Source organism: Antedon bifida, chromosome 2 (genome assembly GCF_963402885.1).
Source record: "Antedon bifida chromosome 2, ecAntBifi1.1, whole genome shotgun sequence".
NCBI lineage: Eukaryota > Metazoa > Echinodermata > Crinoidea > Comatulida > Antedonidae > Antedon > Antedon bifida.
Genome location: NC_136227.1, coordinates 21,799,764 through 21,819,391, shown reverse-complemented (window position 1 = coordinate 21,819,391; position 19,628 = coordinate 21,799,764). Strand labels below are relative to the sequence as shown.

The 19,628-nt window shown below is 32.3% G+C and overlaps 2 protein-coding genes across 3 annotated transcripts in view; one reads left to right on the top strand and one right to left on the bottom strand.

Annotated features, from left to right (window-relative positions):
- Window positions 1-6,836, top strand: part of LOC144858651 (uncharacterized) — a 208,604-nt gene extending 201,768 nt beyond the window's left edge. For both annotated transcript variants that reach the window (XM_078714749.1, XM_078714750.1), the window contains exon 4: window positions 6,263-6,836. In XM_078714749.1, the coding sequence (XP_078570875.1) occupies window positions 6,263-6,481 (219 nt within the window). In that variant the 3' untranslated portion in view covers window positions 6,482-6,836. The remainder of the gene's footprint in view (window positions 1-6,262) is intronic.
- LOC144858633 (uncharacterized) overlaps window positions 1-19,628 on the bottom strand; it is a 322,958-nt gene that overhangs the window by 210,252 nt on the left and 93,078 nt on the right. The gene's annotated exons all lie outside the window — the stretch shown is intronic.

The following is a 19,628-nucleotide window of genomic DNA, read 5'->3' as shown; positions in this document are numbered from 1 at the left end:
AGGGAATGGGTCTTTAAGCATTTCAAACATAGTTAATAATTTGCTTTAACCAATCTTGCGCCTGAGTGGTATTCTGACATATTGTCCTTTTTTTAAAGGATCTAATAATGCATGCATAATAGTGCCATGTTGATGTCTGTTCCACTCTTCATTGCTTTCTTCTTTGTGTTTTTGACTGTTTGAACTTTTCGCTCGATAAAACCATTAGATTGTGGATAGTGTGGGCTTGATTTGATGATCACAGTCCCATTCTGCTGTAAATTTTTAAATGATTGACTGCTATATTTATGTTTCTTTATTTAGGATTGAAGTATGTAAGAGTTACTTCTTTGCATATTTCCTCTTTGATTTGCCTTTTGATGCGATGATGACCATTCAATGTTTGTGTCCTTCTTAAACAGTTCTCTAGTGGAGCCGTGTATGTAAATAAGTTGTTAAATGAACTCATGTTGCTATCCCAAGGAACTCTTGTAGAGACTTTGTTAGTTGGACTATGATTTTTTGTGTCCTCAATTCTATGTGAATCTGAATGCACACCATGCATCTTTGTCATATCTGAGACCAAAAAAGTTGTTTTTTATTTCACATTTCTCAGGGTTGAATACTAACATGTGTTCTAGCTTCTTTCATTAAAATACTTTTTCATGGTCTTTTTCATCTTACCAATGCAACATCATCTGCTATTCCTATCGTACCTGGACACTTTTCTAGGATTTGGTCCATTTTTTGTTGGAATACTGTGTCTTGGCTCACACATAGTCCAAAAGGTAAACATTTATAACACAATCTAATAAAACCTGGACTGTTCAATGTAATTTACCAGTACCCATGTCGAGCATCCAATTTTGAGAATATCTTAGCATCGACAAATTTCTTCTAATGTCGAAGTCTAAATTGTTACAAAAGTAACTGTTGTTGTTTGGTATTCTTCCTTTTACATGTCCAACTGAGTTAAAATATGTGCTTAAAGTTTTCGGACTCGCATATGTATGGACAAGATTAAGGTTTACAAATACGGGAAAAAAATTAATTTGTTATTTTTTTAATCATTATACATTTGTTATTTGCCAATAAGATGAATTATTGTTCTGTATCTGTATTATAGCCAGAAAAGATTAGATTTTTAATTTCTGTAGATTTTAAGTATCTAAATTAACAGTAGTTAATTTATGTAGATTTTTAATAGCCACTTTATATGTAGATTTTTAATAGCCCAATAATATCTATATGTAGATTGTTAATAGCCCAATAATAGTTATATGTAGATTTTTAATAGCCCAATAATATCTATATGTAGATTGTTAATAGCCCAATAATAGTTATATGTAGATTTTTAATAGCCAATTATGTAGTAGATTTTTAATAGCCAAATAATGTAGATATTTAATAGCCCAATAATAGCCAATTTATGTAGATTTTGAATAGCCAAATAATGTAGATTTTTAATAGCCCAATTATAGCCAAATAATGTAGATTTTTAATAGCCAAATAATAGCCAAATAATGTAGATTTTTAGTAGACAAATAATAGCCATTTTTAAGTAGATTTTTAACAGCCCAATAATAGCCAAATAGTGTAGATTTTTAATAGCCCAATAATAGCCAAATAATGTAGATTTTTAGTAGACAAATAATAGCCATTTTTAAGTAGATTTTTAATAGCCCAATAATAGCCAAATAATGTAGATTTTTAGTAGACAAATAATAGCCATTTTTAAGTAGATTTTTAATAGACCAATAATATCCAAATAATGTAGATTTTTAGTAGACAAATAATAGCCATTTTTATGTAGATTTTTAATAGCCCAATAATAGCCAAATAATGTAGATTTTTAATAGCCCAATAATAGCCAAATAATGTAGATTTTTAGTAGACAAATAATAGCCATTTTTATGTAGATTTTTAATAGCCCAATAATAGCCAAATAATGTAGATTTTTAGTAGACAAATAATAGCCATTTTTATGTAGATTTTTAATAGCCCAATAATAGCCAAATAATGTAGATTTTTAGTAGACAAATAATAGCCATTTTTAAGTAGATTTTTAATAGCCCAATAATAGCCAAATAATGTAGATAGACAAATAATAGCCATTTTAAAGTAGATTTTTAATAGCCCAATAATAGCCAAATAATGTAGATTTTTAGTAGACAAATAATAGCCATTTTTAAGTAGATTTTTAATAGACCAATAATATCCAAATAATGTAGATTTTTAGTAGACAAATAATAGCCATTTTTATGTAGATTTTTAATAGCCCAATAATAGCCAAATAATGTAGATTTTTAATAGCCCAATAATAGCCAAATAATGTAGATTTTTAGTAGACAAATAATAGCCATTTTTATGTAGATTTTTAATAGCCCAATAATAGCCAAATAATGTAGATTTTTAGTAGACAAATAATAGCCATTTTTATGTAGATTTTTAATAGCCCAATAATAGCCAAATAATGTAGATTTTTAGTAGACAAATAATAGCCATTTTTAAGTAGATTTTTAATAGCCCAATAATAGCCAAATAATGTAGATTTTTAGTAGACAAATAATAGCCATTTTTATGTAGATTTTTAATAGCCCAATAATAGGCAAATAATGTAGATTTTTAGTAGCTGAATAATAGCCAATTATTTAGTAGATTTTTAATAGTATATTAATAGCCAAATAATGTAGATTTTAAGTAGACAAATTATAGCCATTTTATGTAGATTTTTAATTGCCAAATAATAGCCAATTTATACAGATTTTAAATAGCCCAATAATAGTCATTTAATTAGTAGATTTTTAATAGCCCATAAATAGCAAATTAATGTAGATTTTTAAAAGCCAAATAATAGCCAATTAAGAATCCATTCTAGATAGATTATTGGTAGTCTAATAATAGTTGTATTTAGTAGGTGTCGCCTACTAATATCATCGCGAAATATGCTAATGAGGCAAAAATCTACTACTATACGACTATAAAAAATCTATCAAATATCTATCTACTAGTAGGTGATAAATAGGCGACAGCTCTATATCTACTAAGCCGGATAGACTATAAAGCTAACCGCTATAGAGCTATAACTACTAAGACTTTTTGTTATGGGAACTCTTGTAGAGACTTTGTTAGTTGGACTATGATTTTTTGTGTCCTCAATTCTATGTGAATCTGAATGCACACCATGCATCTTTGTCATATCTGAGACCAAAAAAGTTGTTTTTTATTTCACATTTCTCAGGGTTGAATACTAACATGTGTTCTAGCTTCTTTCATTAAAATACTTTTTCATGGTCTTTTTCATCTTACCAATGCAACATCATCTGCTATTCCTATCGTACCTGGACACTTTTCTAGGATTTGGTCCATTTTTTGTTGGAATACTGTGTCTTGGCTCACACATAGTCCAAAAGGTAAACATTTATAACACAATCTAATAAAACCTGGACTGTTCAATGTAATTTACCAGTACCCATGTCGAGCATCCAATTTTGAGAATATCTTAGCATCGACAAATTTGTGCGTGATTTCTTCTAATGTCAATGTGTGGTGATAACTTCTTTTAATTGTATTGTTCAAATCCTTTGGGTCTAAACAAATGCGCCACTTGCCAATCGGCTTCTGAGAATAAGCTTGACACCCAGTCTGTGCCAAGAAATAATTTTACCAGTGTAGCATAGCAAAAAGCTATGCAACAATTTTATTGCTACACATTTCTAAAATTTTGTAGCAAAAAATATAATACAAAACTACTGTATGTTTCTCGTCTCAAAAATCAGTTTGATTAGCAATACAGTATTGCTAAACAAAATTTTAAAATGAAATTTTTCACTGTGGTTTTGGTGATGCTGGTGACACCCAATTTGACCATGTCATCAAGTTCCTTTTAATGTCATGATTTAACGGAAATGTTAGTGGCGCATGAACTACATGGTGTACATTTTCATCTATGACAATGTGGTAAGTACCTGTAAATCGATAAGGATATGCTTTCTTTAGGTCATCAATATTTTTCACTTTCCCCATATCTATGCTGTTACAGTTGATACTGTAGTTTCAAGTCTTGTGATGTAATGATGGTAATCCTAATCGTTTTGATATTTTGATGTTTGCATTTCATTTTAACTCCATAGTGCTTTATTTCTGCACCATTATAGGAAAATGTTGTAAGCTTTATTATTCCAATTCTAACATTATATTAGCGGTCAATCCTCCCATGGCGACGCCACGCGTTTCGATCGCTGTGAGGAGGAATTTCATCATTATTTTGAGCGAGGCAGTGCAGGCTGAGTAGGGCCTAGGCCTAGCTAGCATTTTCGGTCAGTTGCAATTTATTTTAATGTTTTAATTACACCTGAACACACAATATAAATAATAATCGGGGTTCGTAAATGTTTCAAATAATACACAATTAGAAGTTTATCGTAACTATTTTATATTCATTTTTTCCATATTTTAAGTCTCTAGCTAGGCTAGGGCTGGCTAACTAAGCCAGGCTAGGCCTGATCAATTGTAAACAACATCGTTGGGAATTTCGCGATTTTCGCGCGCCCTTTATTTTTGCGATCGTTTTTGGAGGACAATACATCTTTAACATATCAAACTCTTGTTCATGAAAAAATATCATAAGTCTGTGTATTTTGCAATTATTTAAGTCGTTTCCATTGAAAATCTATTAGTACATTGTATATTTGTTCACTCTAAAATCAACATTCTTTTGGGCACCTTTATAACAAACCGCTAACCTGAATCATGTCAAATTTGGTATTTATCTGGTCGAAAATATTAGAAACCACTTTTTTTAACTAAGGTTTTTGGGTGTTTTTTAAAGTGCTAAAATTTCTACCAAGAGCTTGTGAATCCTTGACTCTTTTGTCTTGTCTACACATCAATTATTACATGCATTTTTCCTCATACGCACACAAATCTAAAACCCACATCCCATCAATTTATCTGTTTGAAAAACCATCGAATATACAAAAAAATACAATTTCTCAGAACAACTTCATAAAATAAGGTTCAACTAAAAAAATTTAAACTACATCTATATAAAAAATGTAACTTCATATACATTATCTACAATAGCAATATAACAAAGTTTAAAGATAATGGAAACTATTTATCTTTTATACTAATTTGTTAACAGAGTAACAATACAATGATCTTCTAAATGGTCCGATTCCTGAACATGTGGATCAAGGTGTAATTGATGTAAATTTACCCTTTTGGATGCTTCACCTTCATACATATCCTGTTCTTCATTCAAGCCAATAATTACATGAGTTACCTCCTGAAATTTATCCAATAATTTATGACCTCCAGTAAACAAATCTCTGTTCCCAACTTCCAGTCTGTAGTGCGACCATAATTGCTGCCTTCTTACAGGCCTGCTCATCCCCATCTTGTAGCTCTTCTGTTATATATATAAATAGATAGTATGTGGAGATATCGGCTTTAATAATTCTATTTTCATCGCTCCTTTGATCGTATCAGGCCATTTCTTTCATTCTGTCCATTATTACGGATTATATGCAGTAGAGTAGTAGTGCATTTAATTATTCCGAATTAATCACAGCTTCTAAAACAAACTACCTTGATTACTTCTTCCCTAACCACCTGGTCTAGGGCATTTATATACACAGTACATAGGCCAGCAGCCTGAAGTACATATATATTAAATACAAAAATGATTACATGAATCCTTGACAGAACACGCTAGTTCACAAACCTACAACAGGTTATGATGAACTGTGGCTTGAAACATGACAGTGTAAAAACATATTGTTACTAAACTTTGCAACAAAGCAAAAAAAGATTACTAAAGAACTAGCCAATGATCGTAAACTAATGCTGCGTGGTCTTAAAAATCTCTTAAATACAGGTTAAATAAAGGTTTTACCTTCATCAATCAAAGTCAAGGATAGCATATTAACTAAACGAAACAGGAAATAAGCAATGCTTTTAGGGTATATGTTCAGACCTACTAAGTTATGCTTTCGTATCACAACCAAGGTCATATTTTTATTAAATTCGGCTAGCCCTAACATTGTAATGCTTATCAACTGGGGTTTCTTTTCGGTGCGTTTCCAATCATTTTGGTGTCGCGAGGTCCACTTCGTGTGAGATTTTTCATGAAGTATGTCGGCAAATTGAAAGGGTGTTGATGTCAAAGTTTGTACATGTTCCGGAAGGACAAGAGTTAATGGTAAGTATATAAAATAATTGGTGATGTTACAATTTTGGTTTATACAGTATAAAATAAATTAATTATATCTTATAACAGGACATGGTTGAAAAATTCAGGATGAAGCAAGGATTTCCGCAGGTCGCACACATCAAAATAACTGCACCAACTGAAAATGCCCAAGACTACTTTAATCATAAATGGTCATATTCAGTGCTGTTACAAGGACTAGTGGATGCAGATAGCAAATTTATGAACACTTTTTTTGGCTTGCCAGGAAGCGTACACGATGCTCGTAAATCCATCTTTAAATATTGAGGAAACTGCTGTGCCACTTTTAATAATCGGAGACCCCACATACCCATTGTTACCAAATTTAATTCACCATTTTATTGGTAGGGGTAATCTAAATAGAGAAAAAGATTTTTAACTTCAAACATTCTTCCACTAGAAAGACTCAAAGGAAGGTGGTGTTCACTGTTAAAGGAGAACGAACACGAAGTTAGAAATTTACGGTCTGTGGTACAGGCATGCTGTACCTTGCATAATATTTGTGAAGCTTCAAATGTCCCTTACATGAATTATCTCAAAGAAGGGGTAAATTTAGATGAAGAGGGGGAACAGATATGTAGACATAACCGTACGCAATCCGGGGAAGAAATTATGAATGCTATAGTTTCTTTCTTGAAGGAATAAATTAAATGTGTTAATCGCAGTCCTGAAAAATAATTAAAATTTTTTGAACATTCACATCTTTGTTATTGTAACTCGGATTAAAATAATCAACATGCATGCAGTTTATAAACAAAACACTTCTAAAATCTAAAAAATATATATGTAAAAACAGTAAAAATACATCAATGTTGTATGAGTATGAAATTATGAAAATTATTGCAATTGTATGCATATCACCATAAAGAATATATAATACAATGTTTCACTTAAAAAAAAAGTAATGTTTAACAATTATTATTTGTTTGACAATTATTATGCCATCCTATGACATGAATTAAATACCTATTTTGTAGCATACAGCATATTACAGTATTTACAGAATACACTGTATATGTTAGATACAGTGTAGCATAGACGAAATTATGAGACCCATCTTTTAAATCCAATTATTAACACGATGACGTCATCAAATTGACATACTGTATAAAGATAACTATTTTAGAAGATAATTATCTAAATAATTACATTATTACAAATTTGAAGAATTTTGGGCACGTAAACGTGAGATGCGCTCTCGTTTAAACGCAATAAACTTTTACGCAAGAGATGAAAACATGACTTTTTTAATTCAACTGGCCATATGATGATGTCATGACATTAGATAGACAAAATTTGTATATGAATTCATATCTACAATTCAACAACTTCTATAATAAGTTTTAATCATGCGCGTCACTTTTTATTCTGACGAGCTATAACAGATTAAAATTTACTGTTAAAATGAAAATAAGTGACCCAGGTTTTTTACATTTTTAGACATGATGACGTCATAAAAATTTAAATATTTTTAACTCATGTGAAAGATAGTTGATTGACCTAGACAATATTAAAATCTCGGGGGAAATGGAATACGTATAAGCGAGATGCGCTCTGTTGAATGTGATGAGCAATAACGAAAAAGACCAAAATCCTATATTTTACATTCGTGTGGCCATACGATAACGTCATAACATCCGAGAGGTAAAAATTCTGCATGAATTCATATCTAGAATTTATCGTCTTGCATAATAAGTTAAAAAAATTGGGGTCACCTTTGATTCTGAAGAGCTATAATAGATTCAAAATTGGCATTATTTTGACAATATTTTATAACTTTTTCAACTAAAACGCGCGCAAATGGTCTGAATCAACGTGTTCGTATGACATCATTTTAATTTGAAATGATGTCAATCTTTTTTAAAATGACTAGGAAAGGCTGTAAAATCATAATTCAAGAGAAAAACACATGATTTTCATGCTCCGTGCGCACCTTACGCGTAAAATTTTTCGTGTGCGCAGGAATCTTTGACATGCGCAAAATGTCATGATCAGCGTAGAAAGTTGATTAGAAATTAATTTTGAGCATTTTTAAATTTTAAATGTGCGTGCGCGCGTAACTTGATGTGAATCATGCCATTTTTAATCCATAGAAAGTTTGCCCATGATATGACTTAAATTTTCACCAAGTGTAAATACAAAATTACTTTTGGTTTATAATCTATGATCAATCATTGAAATTCATAAAATCGAACGTAACTTACGCTGCGCGACTCTAACGTCATATAACAAAGTTTCTTGCACATCTACAGCTACAGGTCAATCTTATGACAAAGTTATACAAAGTTATGTCTACAAACATTTGAGATATAGCTGCAACAAAAATACGGGAAAGAAAGAAGAAATAGACATGAAACTCGTCACTTTGACGAGTTAGTTATCCGCACGACAAACGCCACGTGCACGTCATACGTTGGAATATTGGACACAGAAAAAGATTATGGCATTATGACCTGAACTGAAGAATATGATATGTTGTTATTGCTGAATTCTGTTATTTTGTGTCATATAGTATACACAGTATAATCTGTATAAATAGAACATACAATGTAGAATAGGTGAAATTACTGGACTCGCTATTTATTCCAATTTTGAACATGGTGACGATATCAAAAAGAAACACTAAGATAGCAATATCGGAAGAAAATTATCTCACCAACAACATATTAACGTGTAGAAGAAATTTTAATACGTAAAATATAGATGCGCGCTCTTTTAAATGTGATGAACTATGACGTAAAATATGAAAATACAACTTTTTTTATTCAACTGGCCATACGATGACGTCGCAACGTCCGATTGGCAAAAAGTTCACATTATTTCATATCTACAATCCAATAGCTTCCACTCCAGAAAACGTTTTAATCGTGATTATCACATTTTATTCTTACGAGCTATAACAGATTAAAATGTACTGTAAAGATGAAATTAATGACCCACATAATTTAAATTTTTAGGCATGATGACGTCATAAAAATTAAAATATTTTTAACACATGCGTAAGATAGTTGATTGACCTAGACAATATTAAAATCTCGGAGAAAAGGAATACAGATAAGCGTGATGCGCTCCATTTAATGTGATGAGCAATAACGAAAGAGACAAAAATCCTATATTTTACATTCGTGTGGCCATACGATGACGTCACAATGTCCGGTTAGCCATATTGATTAATGATCCGATATCTACAACTCATCACCTTCCAGAATATGTAATTAAAAAAAAGTTTACCTCGTAGTTTAGAATCTATGATTGTTTAAAAAAGGGCATAATTTTGACGAATTTTTTAACTTTTTCATTAAAAACAAACGCAAATTGTACAATTTGACGTGCTCGTATGACGTAATTTTAAGTCTAAATTGTTTTTAAAATTTGATAAAATAGAAAGTTGATTAGAAATTAATTTTGCGCATTCAAATTTTAAATGCGCGTGCGCGTAACTTCGTGTAAAACATGCCATTTTTAGTGCACAAAAAGTTAGCGCAAGATATAAATTAAACTTTTGCTAAGTTTCAACTTAAATTGTTATATGGTTTTCAATCTATGTTAAATACGGGAAATTCATAAAATCATGTTACGCATTTCTGACGTCATTCACAATAGTAGGTGCACAACTTCATGTGAATGCCCATATGTTGACAAAGTTATGAAATGTTATGTTTACACATTTTTTATATGAGCGAGACACAAAAATAGAGGAGAAATGCGCGTGCGCGCGTAACGTCTTGTAAAACATGGCATTTTTAATCCACAAAAAGTTTGCCCTTGATATGACTTAAATTTTCACAAAGTGTCAAAACAAAATTATGCTTGGTTTTTAGCCTATGATCAATCATAAAAATTCATAAAATCGCACGTAAGTAACGTTGCGCAACTCTGACGTCATTCAAAAATAGGAGGTGCACAACTTCACGTATTTAATGCCCATATGTTGACAAAGTTATGAAATGTTATGTTTACAAGTTTTTGAGATACGTGAGACACAAAAATGGAGGAGAAAGAAATTAAAAAAAACTAGACATGTAACTCGTCACTTTGACGAGTTAGTTATCCGCACGACAAATGCCGCGTGCACGTCATATACGTTGGAATATTGCATGACATGCTCAAAATGACATGAAACGCGTAGAAAGTTGATTAGAAATGGTTTTTTCCCATTTTCAAATTTTAAATGCGCATGCGTGCGTAAATTTGTGTAAAACTCGCAATTTTTTTTCCACAGAAAGTTAGCACATGATATAAATTAAACTTCTGCAAATTTTCAATTTAAAATGTTATTTGGTTTTTGACCTATGTTAAATACGCGAAGTTCATAAAATCGCGCGTAAGTCACGTTGCGCAACTCTGACGTCATTCAAAAATAGGAGGTGCACAACTTCACGTAAATGCCCACATGTTGTCAAAGTTATGAAATGTTATGTTTACACATGTTACAGAAAAAAAAAAAAAAATGATGATCCCATACAATCACAAGGAGTTATCTGTCAAAAAAAGGACGACATCCGCATCCAGTTGGCGTCTGAGGTCTCCTTCATCTTCTTACTGAGAGCGTCTACAGTTCTTTCCCATTTTGAATTTCCCGACAATCGCCTTTTTTTTGCCTAAGATAAAAAAATTATGCAAAATATATGCAAAACAATCTTGAGTTTTTTTCATCATTTGTTTAAAAAACACAAGCAAGACAGATTTAAAAACAAGTATACAGTACCTGGTTTGGCACAGTTTCCAGTATCCGCTGAATCACTTAGGTGTGGTTCATCTACATCTCTTTTATCACCTTGTTCATCAGCATCTCTATCTATTTCTAGAAACGTAATCAAAATCGTTATAATGTCACAGAATATTATCACATAATTTACTATTACTTGTTTTTCTTGCACTCACCATCATTATTCTGAGACAGAGAACCTTCGTCAGGAAATGCATCATCTTCTGCATACCAATCATGCAAGCCTAAGCAAAGAAATAAAAATATACAGTGGTAAAAGTGCATTTTTAAGTACATCCAAGCCAATGAACCAGGCTTTACTTACCATAAATCATTCCACGTGAAGTTCCTGATGTGCTTTCATCATCTTGAGCCTCTGATTCTATGATAAGAAAATATTAAAATTACAAGGATACAAGGATACAAGGATACAAGGAAACTTTATTCATCCCAACTTGGGAAATTGTGTTGCTGTCTTATTACAATGCCGTAAAGAAAAGAGAAATGATAGGACTAATACATAAGTGTGATAATAATAACAATAACAAAAATAGTGTAATCGTAATAAATTCCCCTATCTTTGAAATCTTTCATTATAGTCTTGTATGCCCCTTGGGAGGAAGGAGAGACGATGGCGTTCAGTGGATCCCCGTGGCGACCTCAGTCTACCACTACGTTCCATAAGGCAGTCGGCAATGTCAAAAAAAAAAAAATGGCAATCTATCACCATCTCTTTGGTTTTTGAGACGTTCAATTCCAAATAATTTAAATCACAATATTCTACAAATCGTTTAATTTCTGAAAAATTGAAAATTCTGAAAATTGTTCTGTTCAAACTAACTAATGAGCAAACTATTCTATAAAATTATTGTAAATGAACATTTAGCACTGGAAAACCCTACCATCAAGTATAGAAGAAATATCACTTGCTGGTGTTGTAGGTCGCTGTGGAATTCTTCTTCTTAAGTACATGACCATTTTTATCTGTAAGATATACAAAATACTGTACTGTAAATTGTTGTATTATCGGTTATGAAGATTTTCATTGACAGTTTTACATACCGACACATACTTGATGTTCATTAACAACAGGTCTTGTATTAATTGAAGCACAAGATGTACTTGGCGTCTTTTCAAAATCTACATATGAACATGAAACAATGCTCCGATTAATTATGGTAAATTAATAAAAAATCATACAGTAAAATTCAGGAGGCCTAGGTAGGGTAGCCTAGTGCTTATCGTGTCTAGAGTAGGCCTAGTGACAAGCACGAATGTGCGATAATCGGGGTACAGCAAAAGAAGCTGTAATGACGTCATAAGACGGGATGTAACGTCACATACACATCAATAACCTCGCTACCAAATTCGGCTATATTCCGAAAAGTTACGTCACATAACCGGAAATGGCATAATTATGGTAAATTATGAAATCTCAAAGTGATTTTTTGCTATTTCCGGGAGCAGAAATGACCTCACAATATCATAAATAGATTTTTTGGCACCTAGGTACCATCTTCGAGACATCATATGGCTGCATCCGGTTTGAAATTAAAAAATCCGACTCTATAGCTTTGAGGACATGTCCCTGTAGTATACCCATGCCAAATCCCAGCTCAATACTACAACGAATAAGGGAGGAGTAGTACTTTATAAATCGCACTTTTTTCGATTGGTACTATGTTTATGACGTCATAATTCTGCATCCGGTTGAAATACGAAAATTTTCTTTCTATAGCTTTGTTCACCTATTACCCTAGTATACACATGCCATGTTGCAGAGCTGTCAGATGACGCGTAAAGAACTAGTAGGACTTGAAAGTTGGCTCAATAGTGTCCAGATGGAAGAGGAAGAGGAGAAGATGAGCGAGTCCTAGACTCGGGTACCCCGAGTAAAAAAGTTATTATTAGTTGTAATAATAATAGTGTTTATTATTAATAGTAGGACTAGTAGTAGCGTATGAGAAATATATACCCCAAAAAATGTATAAATAAAACATAGACCTACCTTCGTTGTTATTAACAGTAGTAGTGGTTGGTTTAGGAGTTACAGGCCTAGCTAGACCGAACACTTGGGCTCGGCATTACTGATTGGCATGCCAACCAGCCCCTCACTGACCGTGAATGAATCGCCAATCGTTTTGGGGTTTGGGTTTATATTTGGTCTATGACCTAAAATATCATTTATGGCAGAAAAATGTTTGAATCCTGTACTTGCACCGGCTCCAGATTTATTTACTCTGTCTTTCGCCGCTTTATACGACGACCGCAACCCTTTCAATTTCGTTTTCGATATGAAATCCTTCTTTACGAGGATGGCCCATCTCTGCTAACTTGTCCGCCATCTAGTTGGACACAGACATCTTGCCGGTGCTTGTATGCCAGTTTTTAACTTCCAACCGATCTCTGAACTCTGTACAATGAAATAAGGTCTTTTACCTTGGTTTCTCGCCAATTTTAAATTAATTAATATAATAATAATAATACTGTATAGTGTAACAACAAAACGTTAGATTTTTTCGTGCGTTCACCGATCACAACAAATGGATCAGCTTGGCTATACGATGATGAGCACATGTCACGATGTGACGTGGCGAATATTGTAATTTGATTGGCTAGATATCTAACATAGGTCATATTCATCGATGCGTGACTTTCATTTTTCCACTAAACTCATACCTTGAGCTTTCGTAGCGTACGAAATATCAGTGTCGTACGAGGTGGCTTCCACTAATCTTTTCCTGGTTCAGACCTATGGAGTTGTACGCCGCGTACGATACGAAAGCATAACTCCGTAGGTCTGAACAGGCCCTTAATCATATTTTGTAAATATTCGTTTGAAATTAGACTTGCACTTGATTCTATTAGTTTTAACCCTTGTTCTCAGTTTGACTCACCTACATCCTCTTTTCATGCTGTTACAAATGAGTTAATTCTTGATCAGCTTCAGAGCATGGAGACTAGAATTTAATTAACTCAAACTGCCATCCTATTAATCTGTTGAAACTGTCGGCTCTTCATATCTTGCTTTATTTGACAAATAATTTCATTTAGTTAAAGATGAATTATTCTTTCACCTTATTAAATTATTTGATATTCAGTATTTGTATATTATGGTATCTAGAAGATTTTTAATTGCTTCGGAGTGGGGTTGCGATTGTCAGTTATAAATAAATGCACAGATATAGCAAATTATTTTATTAATAAATAAGAGAAAATATATAAACAATTTTAAATTCTTTTTTGCTAACCTATAGTTTACATGAATGCAATGACATCCCTTGCTTTTAATTTATTTATACTTGTTTGTGTGACATTTGATATTTATGATTTTGCTGGGAAATGCTGATGAGAAACCTGGCCTTCCTTTAAGTATTAATCTATCATCTTGTCATGCAAGTGCCCAAAGCATTGTCTAATATACAAACAGACAAAAACATGTAAAACTATACCATTCTCTAATTTATACATTTATTAGCATAAATCCCATGAGCCCATAGCTAAATGCTAATTTTTTGGGAAAAAAAAGAAACTTTCAACATTCAAGCATAGCCATCAGTAGCATCAAATGGTCATGATTATCAATCACTTTTGTAAGATAATTTGAAATTACCTGTTTAAAGGAAACCATCATTTCGATACTGAAAATTTACAATGCAAATACAGTATTATAAGTGGAAGTAATAGAAATAATAAATTCAAAAATCCATTCATCTTATTAACTTAAGAATTGAGTCTTTAGTGAAGAATCAAATTCTCATAGCAACATTTTTCACAAAAATTATACAACTTCCGAAATAAATCTATAAGCCTAAAAATTGTTTCTTTATGTCATTATAACAAACAAATTTTCAGTTGTAACCATTAACTAACTGTCTGGATTTTATCTGTACATGTATTTTAACCTATGTGGACTTTTAACATTTAGCATTGGATTATGTTATACTTGCTTTTATAAAACTTTAGAAGAAATATAAATCAGAAAAAAAAACCCCACCCACCAGCCCCTGTAAACGTATATTAGAGTGCAGAGATCGAGTACTCAGTAAAACTTTTTTTGCCCAAAACATACGATTTATCAATATAACTTCCTGATGAAAAACTTGTTCTACTTTTTACTAGAAACAATCATCAATATTTGTCTACATAAACTAAGACAACATGATTAATGAAATGAAAGCGCCTGTATATATACATTTGAATAAAATGACTTCAGTGCATACTGATGCCATAATTTTGACATTAATAATACATTAGTTTTTAACATTTGAATTTCTAAACTGAGAATAATTCCATGATGATGATGAATTTTCCTATAAATTAAACATTTATTAATTGATTTCTATTCATTTTTTTTGTATTTTGTAATTCCATGAATAATTCAATATAATTTCTTATCAAAATTAATTCATCCGTGAACGTGAACACTAATAATTTATAAAATTGTGTAATTCTTTTTTCTTTTTCTATTCAAATTCAAAACTAATAGTGTAGAATTTGTCTTTGCTATTGATTTGACAATTTCTAACATGCAAATGTGATTATTACTTTATAGGGTGTGTCTAACAGTTATTCAATGATTTAAATCTAGTTATATCCAACTTAGTTTATGAGTAATATAGAAGAAATACTTCTACCCATATTTAACCTTATTTCATATTCAAGTAACCCAGTCTAAAACAGAATAAATTGTGTTATGATGTATGCCATATTTTAGTAATCTACTTGGAATCCTCTTTTAAATTAGTACTTTTGAGAGTGCGATAGCTGTTGATTAACTTCTTGCCCTCTTCAATTTCAGCATATGTTATCGATTCTAGTTCCAAATCATTGGGCACCTGTGTAGCAATAGATCGTTTCCATTTTCCTGTTTGATACGTACTACCAGAAGTTGTATCAATACTATCTTTAGGCACATAATACACATCAGGTTGTGGTATTTGATTACTAGTGTAAAGGCTAGCCTGTCGCCTTGTGTACAGTATGATACTACACAATAAAAATGCCATTATTGATGCTAGAAAAAGCAAACAGCCACCAACAACTGAAAGCATCGCTGCTGTGGAATTGCTAGTTTTTTTGTCAAGATTAATACTGTTTGATCCAGTTGGCAAATCATGATTCAGATTATTAGTAATCAATTCGTGTCCACTTACTTGTACCATAAATTTTCCAATTCCTGTCCCTTGTGAATTTTTTGCATGACATTCAATATTTGTACCGTTATCATTTTTTGTAAGTTTGATTAATCTTAGGACTTGCATATTATTTTCATAACCATATTTTTCAGGTGGCAGGGTATCTGGTAAGATCCAAGTATAGTCTTTCACCTCAGGACTTGCATCTGAGTAGCATACATAAACACCATCGCTTCCTTCGTATATAACTTCCTGGCCTTGAATGTCAATTGATGGTTGGTAAAGAACATGAATTGGTCCAACAGTACAATTTTCGTTTATTTCAACATTAGCATCTGTTGTTAGAGAACAGACAAAAAATGCTTCCTTGTGTTGCTTATTTATTGTTACTATTGTTTCTGCCTTCACTATGTCATTTTTTTGTTCATTGCGTGTTTTAAGGGCTTGCCCGTTATAGTACCATTTTAATTTCACAGTTGGGTAACCCTTTTCTGAAGTACACATCAATTGAGCCTTGGTGTTTTCTTCAAATTCCTTTTCACTCTGTTTGCAACTTGGATTATATTCAGGACTAGGTATTTCAGTTACCAGTAGAAGTGCTGCATCTGAAGTTGCTCTTTGAACATTTCCATCATAAACAGAACAATGGTACTTTGTACCATTATCCCCCTTTTTGACAGCTTCTATAACAAGGTTATAATGACCAAGTTCATCATCTATATCAATTTTAATTGATGATGGCAATCCTTGGACAACATTGGTTCCTTCAGTAATTATTCTATCGTTACGGAACCATTTTACCTTTTGATTGTCTGTTAGACCCTTAACAACACACATGAATTGTGCTCTTGAACCTTTGAGACATGTGGTGTCCTGAGGTCTTACATCAATTTCCACAGAACTACAAAAGGTTATCATTTCAAATAATATTAATGTTTGAAGAATATTTATATTTTTTATCATCTTTATATTTTTTGTAAATATAAGTTTGAATATGAAGTAGCTTTTTTTAAAAATGTAAGTACTGTACTTATAAACAACTACTAATGTTTTTTGTTATTTTACTCATGAATTAATCACAATCAATTCATTGATCCCTTTTTTTGAGATTTTGTTGACTTGTTGACTTATCTGCTCAGGCTATAACTTGCACATTTTATGTGTTTAAGAATATGAATAGTTTTTATGATTTTCAAAATTCAAATTCAGCTGGTTGTGTTCCTTGCCTTGGGCAGATTATTGTAAAAAATGCAGCTGTAAAGAGAAAAAAAAAGGCATAAGTTTCAACATTATTTATCACATAAAGATAAGAAATAATAATTTGTCCAGATTTTGTTTACATTCTCTGAATTTTATTAGGTATTTATGAATGTTTATTATTCAAGTTATTTTTTGAAAAGAATTTTAATTATATTATTGACCATAGTGCTATCACACAATGTTTAAGTACTATGAATTACTTCTTTTTTTAAGAAAAAGCATTTGTACACTTTATCATACGTGTAATTGGTAAATTCATATACTGTAAAGTTACTTATTTAGACTACACCTTTGATATGCCCATAGATGGGACATTAACTAAAAAAATGAATATTGTAGACCAAAATAAACAATAATTGATCTGGACTCAAGTAATTAAGAAAAGAAATCAAGAAAATAGGTAAGTTCGAACTATGTTTTTTTCAATTTTAGTTTGGCGTTTAATTGTATTCAAATGCATCTCCTCATAGATAAGCTGAGGTCTTTCAATGTTAACCCTACTTTTATCCTTTTGATCAGTCTTAATCATAGTATGGCTATCCAATACACATATAGCTTTTCCTCTTTTAAATGCATATAACAACAAAAAGATCTAGATTATGATTTATGACTATATAATGATTACATCGTATTATCCTTTTCCTTTCTCTCTCTTTACATCAGGTTGATTCTTGATTCCATAAATAATTGATAATGCCACCTTCGCAAGCTGTGCATAGCCTTATTGAGTGTTTGGTAGCAATCGCAATGCGTAAGGAATGGGTCTCTCTGTATTATCCATTACAGCAGCTATGCCATAAGGACTAGCATCGGCACACAAAATCTGAAGTTAGTTGTTTCTTGCACCAGTCAAATGCGTTTTGATGATCCGCTGTCCATTTCAACTCTACGTCATCTCTCAACAGTGGTTTTAATACTGTAGATAAGTTCTGTAAGAATTTTGAATAGAACTGTACCATCCCTAAGTTGTTTGGTGTTTTGTGGCTGTGGAGCATCTTTAATCGGTTTGATTTTGCTACCAAAGATATTCCATGTTTGTCGACTCGCAATCCCAAATACACTACTTAAGTTTTACATGTTTTCTTTGTTTAAATACAGTCTCTAATACTCTTAAGTTCTCAGCTTCAGTTTTCGCATGGATCCAAACATCATCTTGATTGCATAAGCAGCATTCAATCCCTGTTAACATCTTATCCATTTGTTTTTGGAACAGCTTTGATGCTGGTTTAATACCATAATGGAAGTTTGCAGACAGATTTGCAAGAAGAGGGAACAACTGTATCTGTATATCAAAACTATATCAAAACTAAATAAATAAATAAAAAAAAAAAATCAGGGGCAGGGGGTAGTAAATGGTTTAATCGGTGCTCACTATGTTTTAACTTTCCAAAGTATTTCTTACATAGATTAATTAGTCTCTGCTCAAGAGGGATTAGACACAGTGAGATCAAAGCAGTGTCATATGGAACATCAGGGATAATACATCGAACTGCTCACTTTTGTATTCTTTCTAAATTGTTTTCAACTTCAACAGGGTAATCGCTAATTGTTAAGGCATGTAATAGGGATTTATTGCGCTTGCAACTGACAATCATCTCTGTAGTTTTCTTTTTGTTAATTTTCATATTATTGATAGTCGACCAACTATGAATCTCATCCGTCACAGTTTGGAATTCGCTAGGTTGTTGCTTTGTGATCCTTTCTGAAACGGTGGTATCATCCATGTATTTGGTAATTGCAAGATTAGTAGATTAGTCATTGATGAAGACAATGAATAGGACAGGGCCGATCAGCCATGATCTCTGCGGGACTCCGCCGTTCAGGGTCAGCCATGATGAAAGACAATCTCCTATCTTCACTCTTTGCAATCTTTGACATAGAAAGGATTTAATCCATTGGATTAAAACCTCATTAACTTCCATTTTAATTAGTTTGTCAATTAGAATTTGATGATCAACGAGGTCAAAGGCTTTTTGTAGTTCAATAAAAGAACGCGAGACTCATCTCCACGGTCAGAGTTGGAAGACGGATCACTCATCATAGATACGAGAGCGTCAACCGTAGAAAGACCTGTCATGCATATGAATTGGTTTAAATTAATCTTATCATAGATTTCATCGAGAACTAGTTTGCCAATGGGGCTTTCGATTAACTTCCCGCTTACTGATGTCAGTGAGATTGGTCTAAGATCAGATTCAATATGTTTTGCGAGGTTGACTTTAGGAACTGGGATAATATAACCGGATTTCCACTCAGTCGGCACAAAAGATTCACGAAGACTGGCATTAGCGATTGCGCAAAGCAGTTT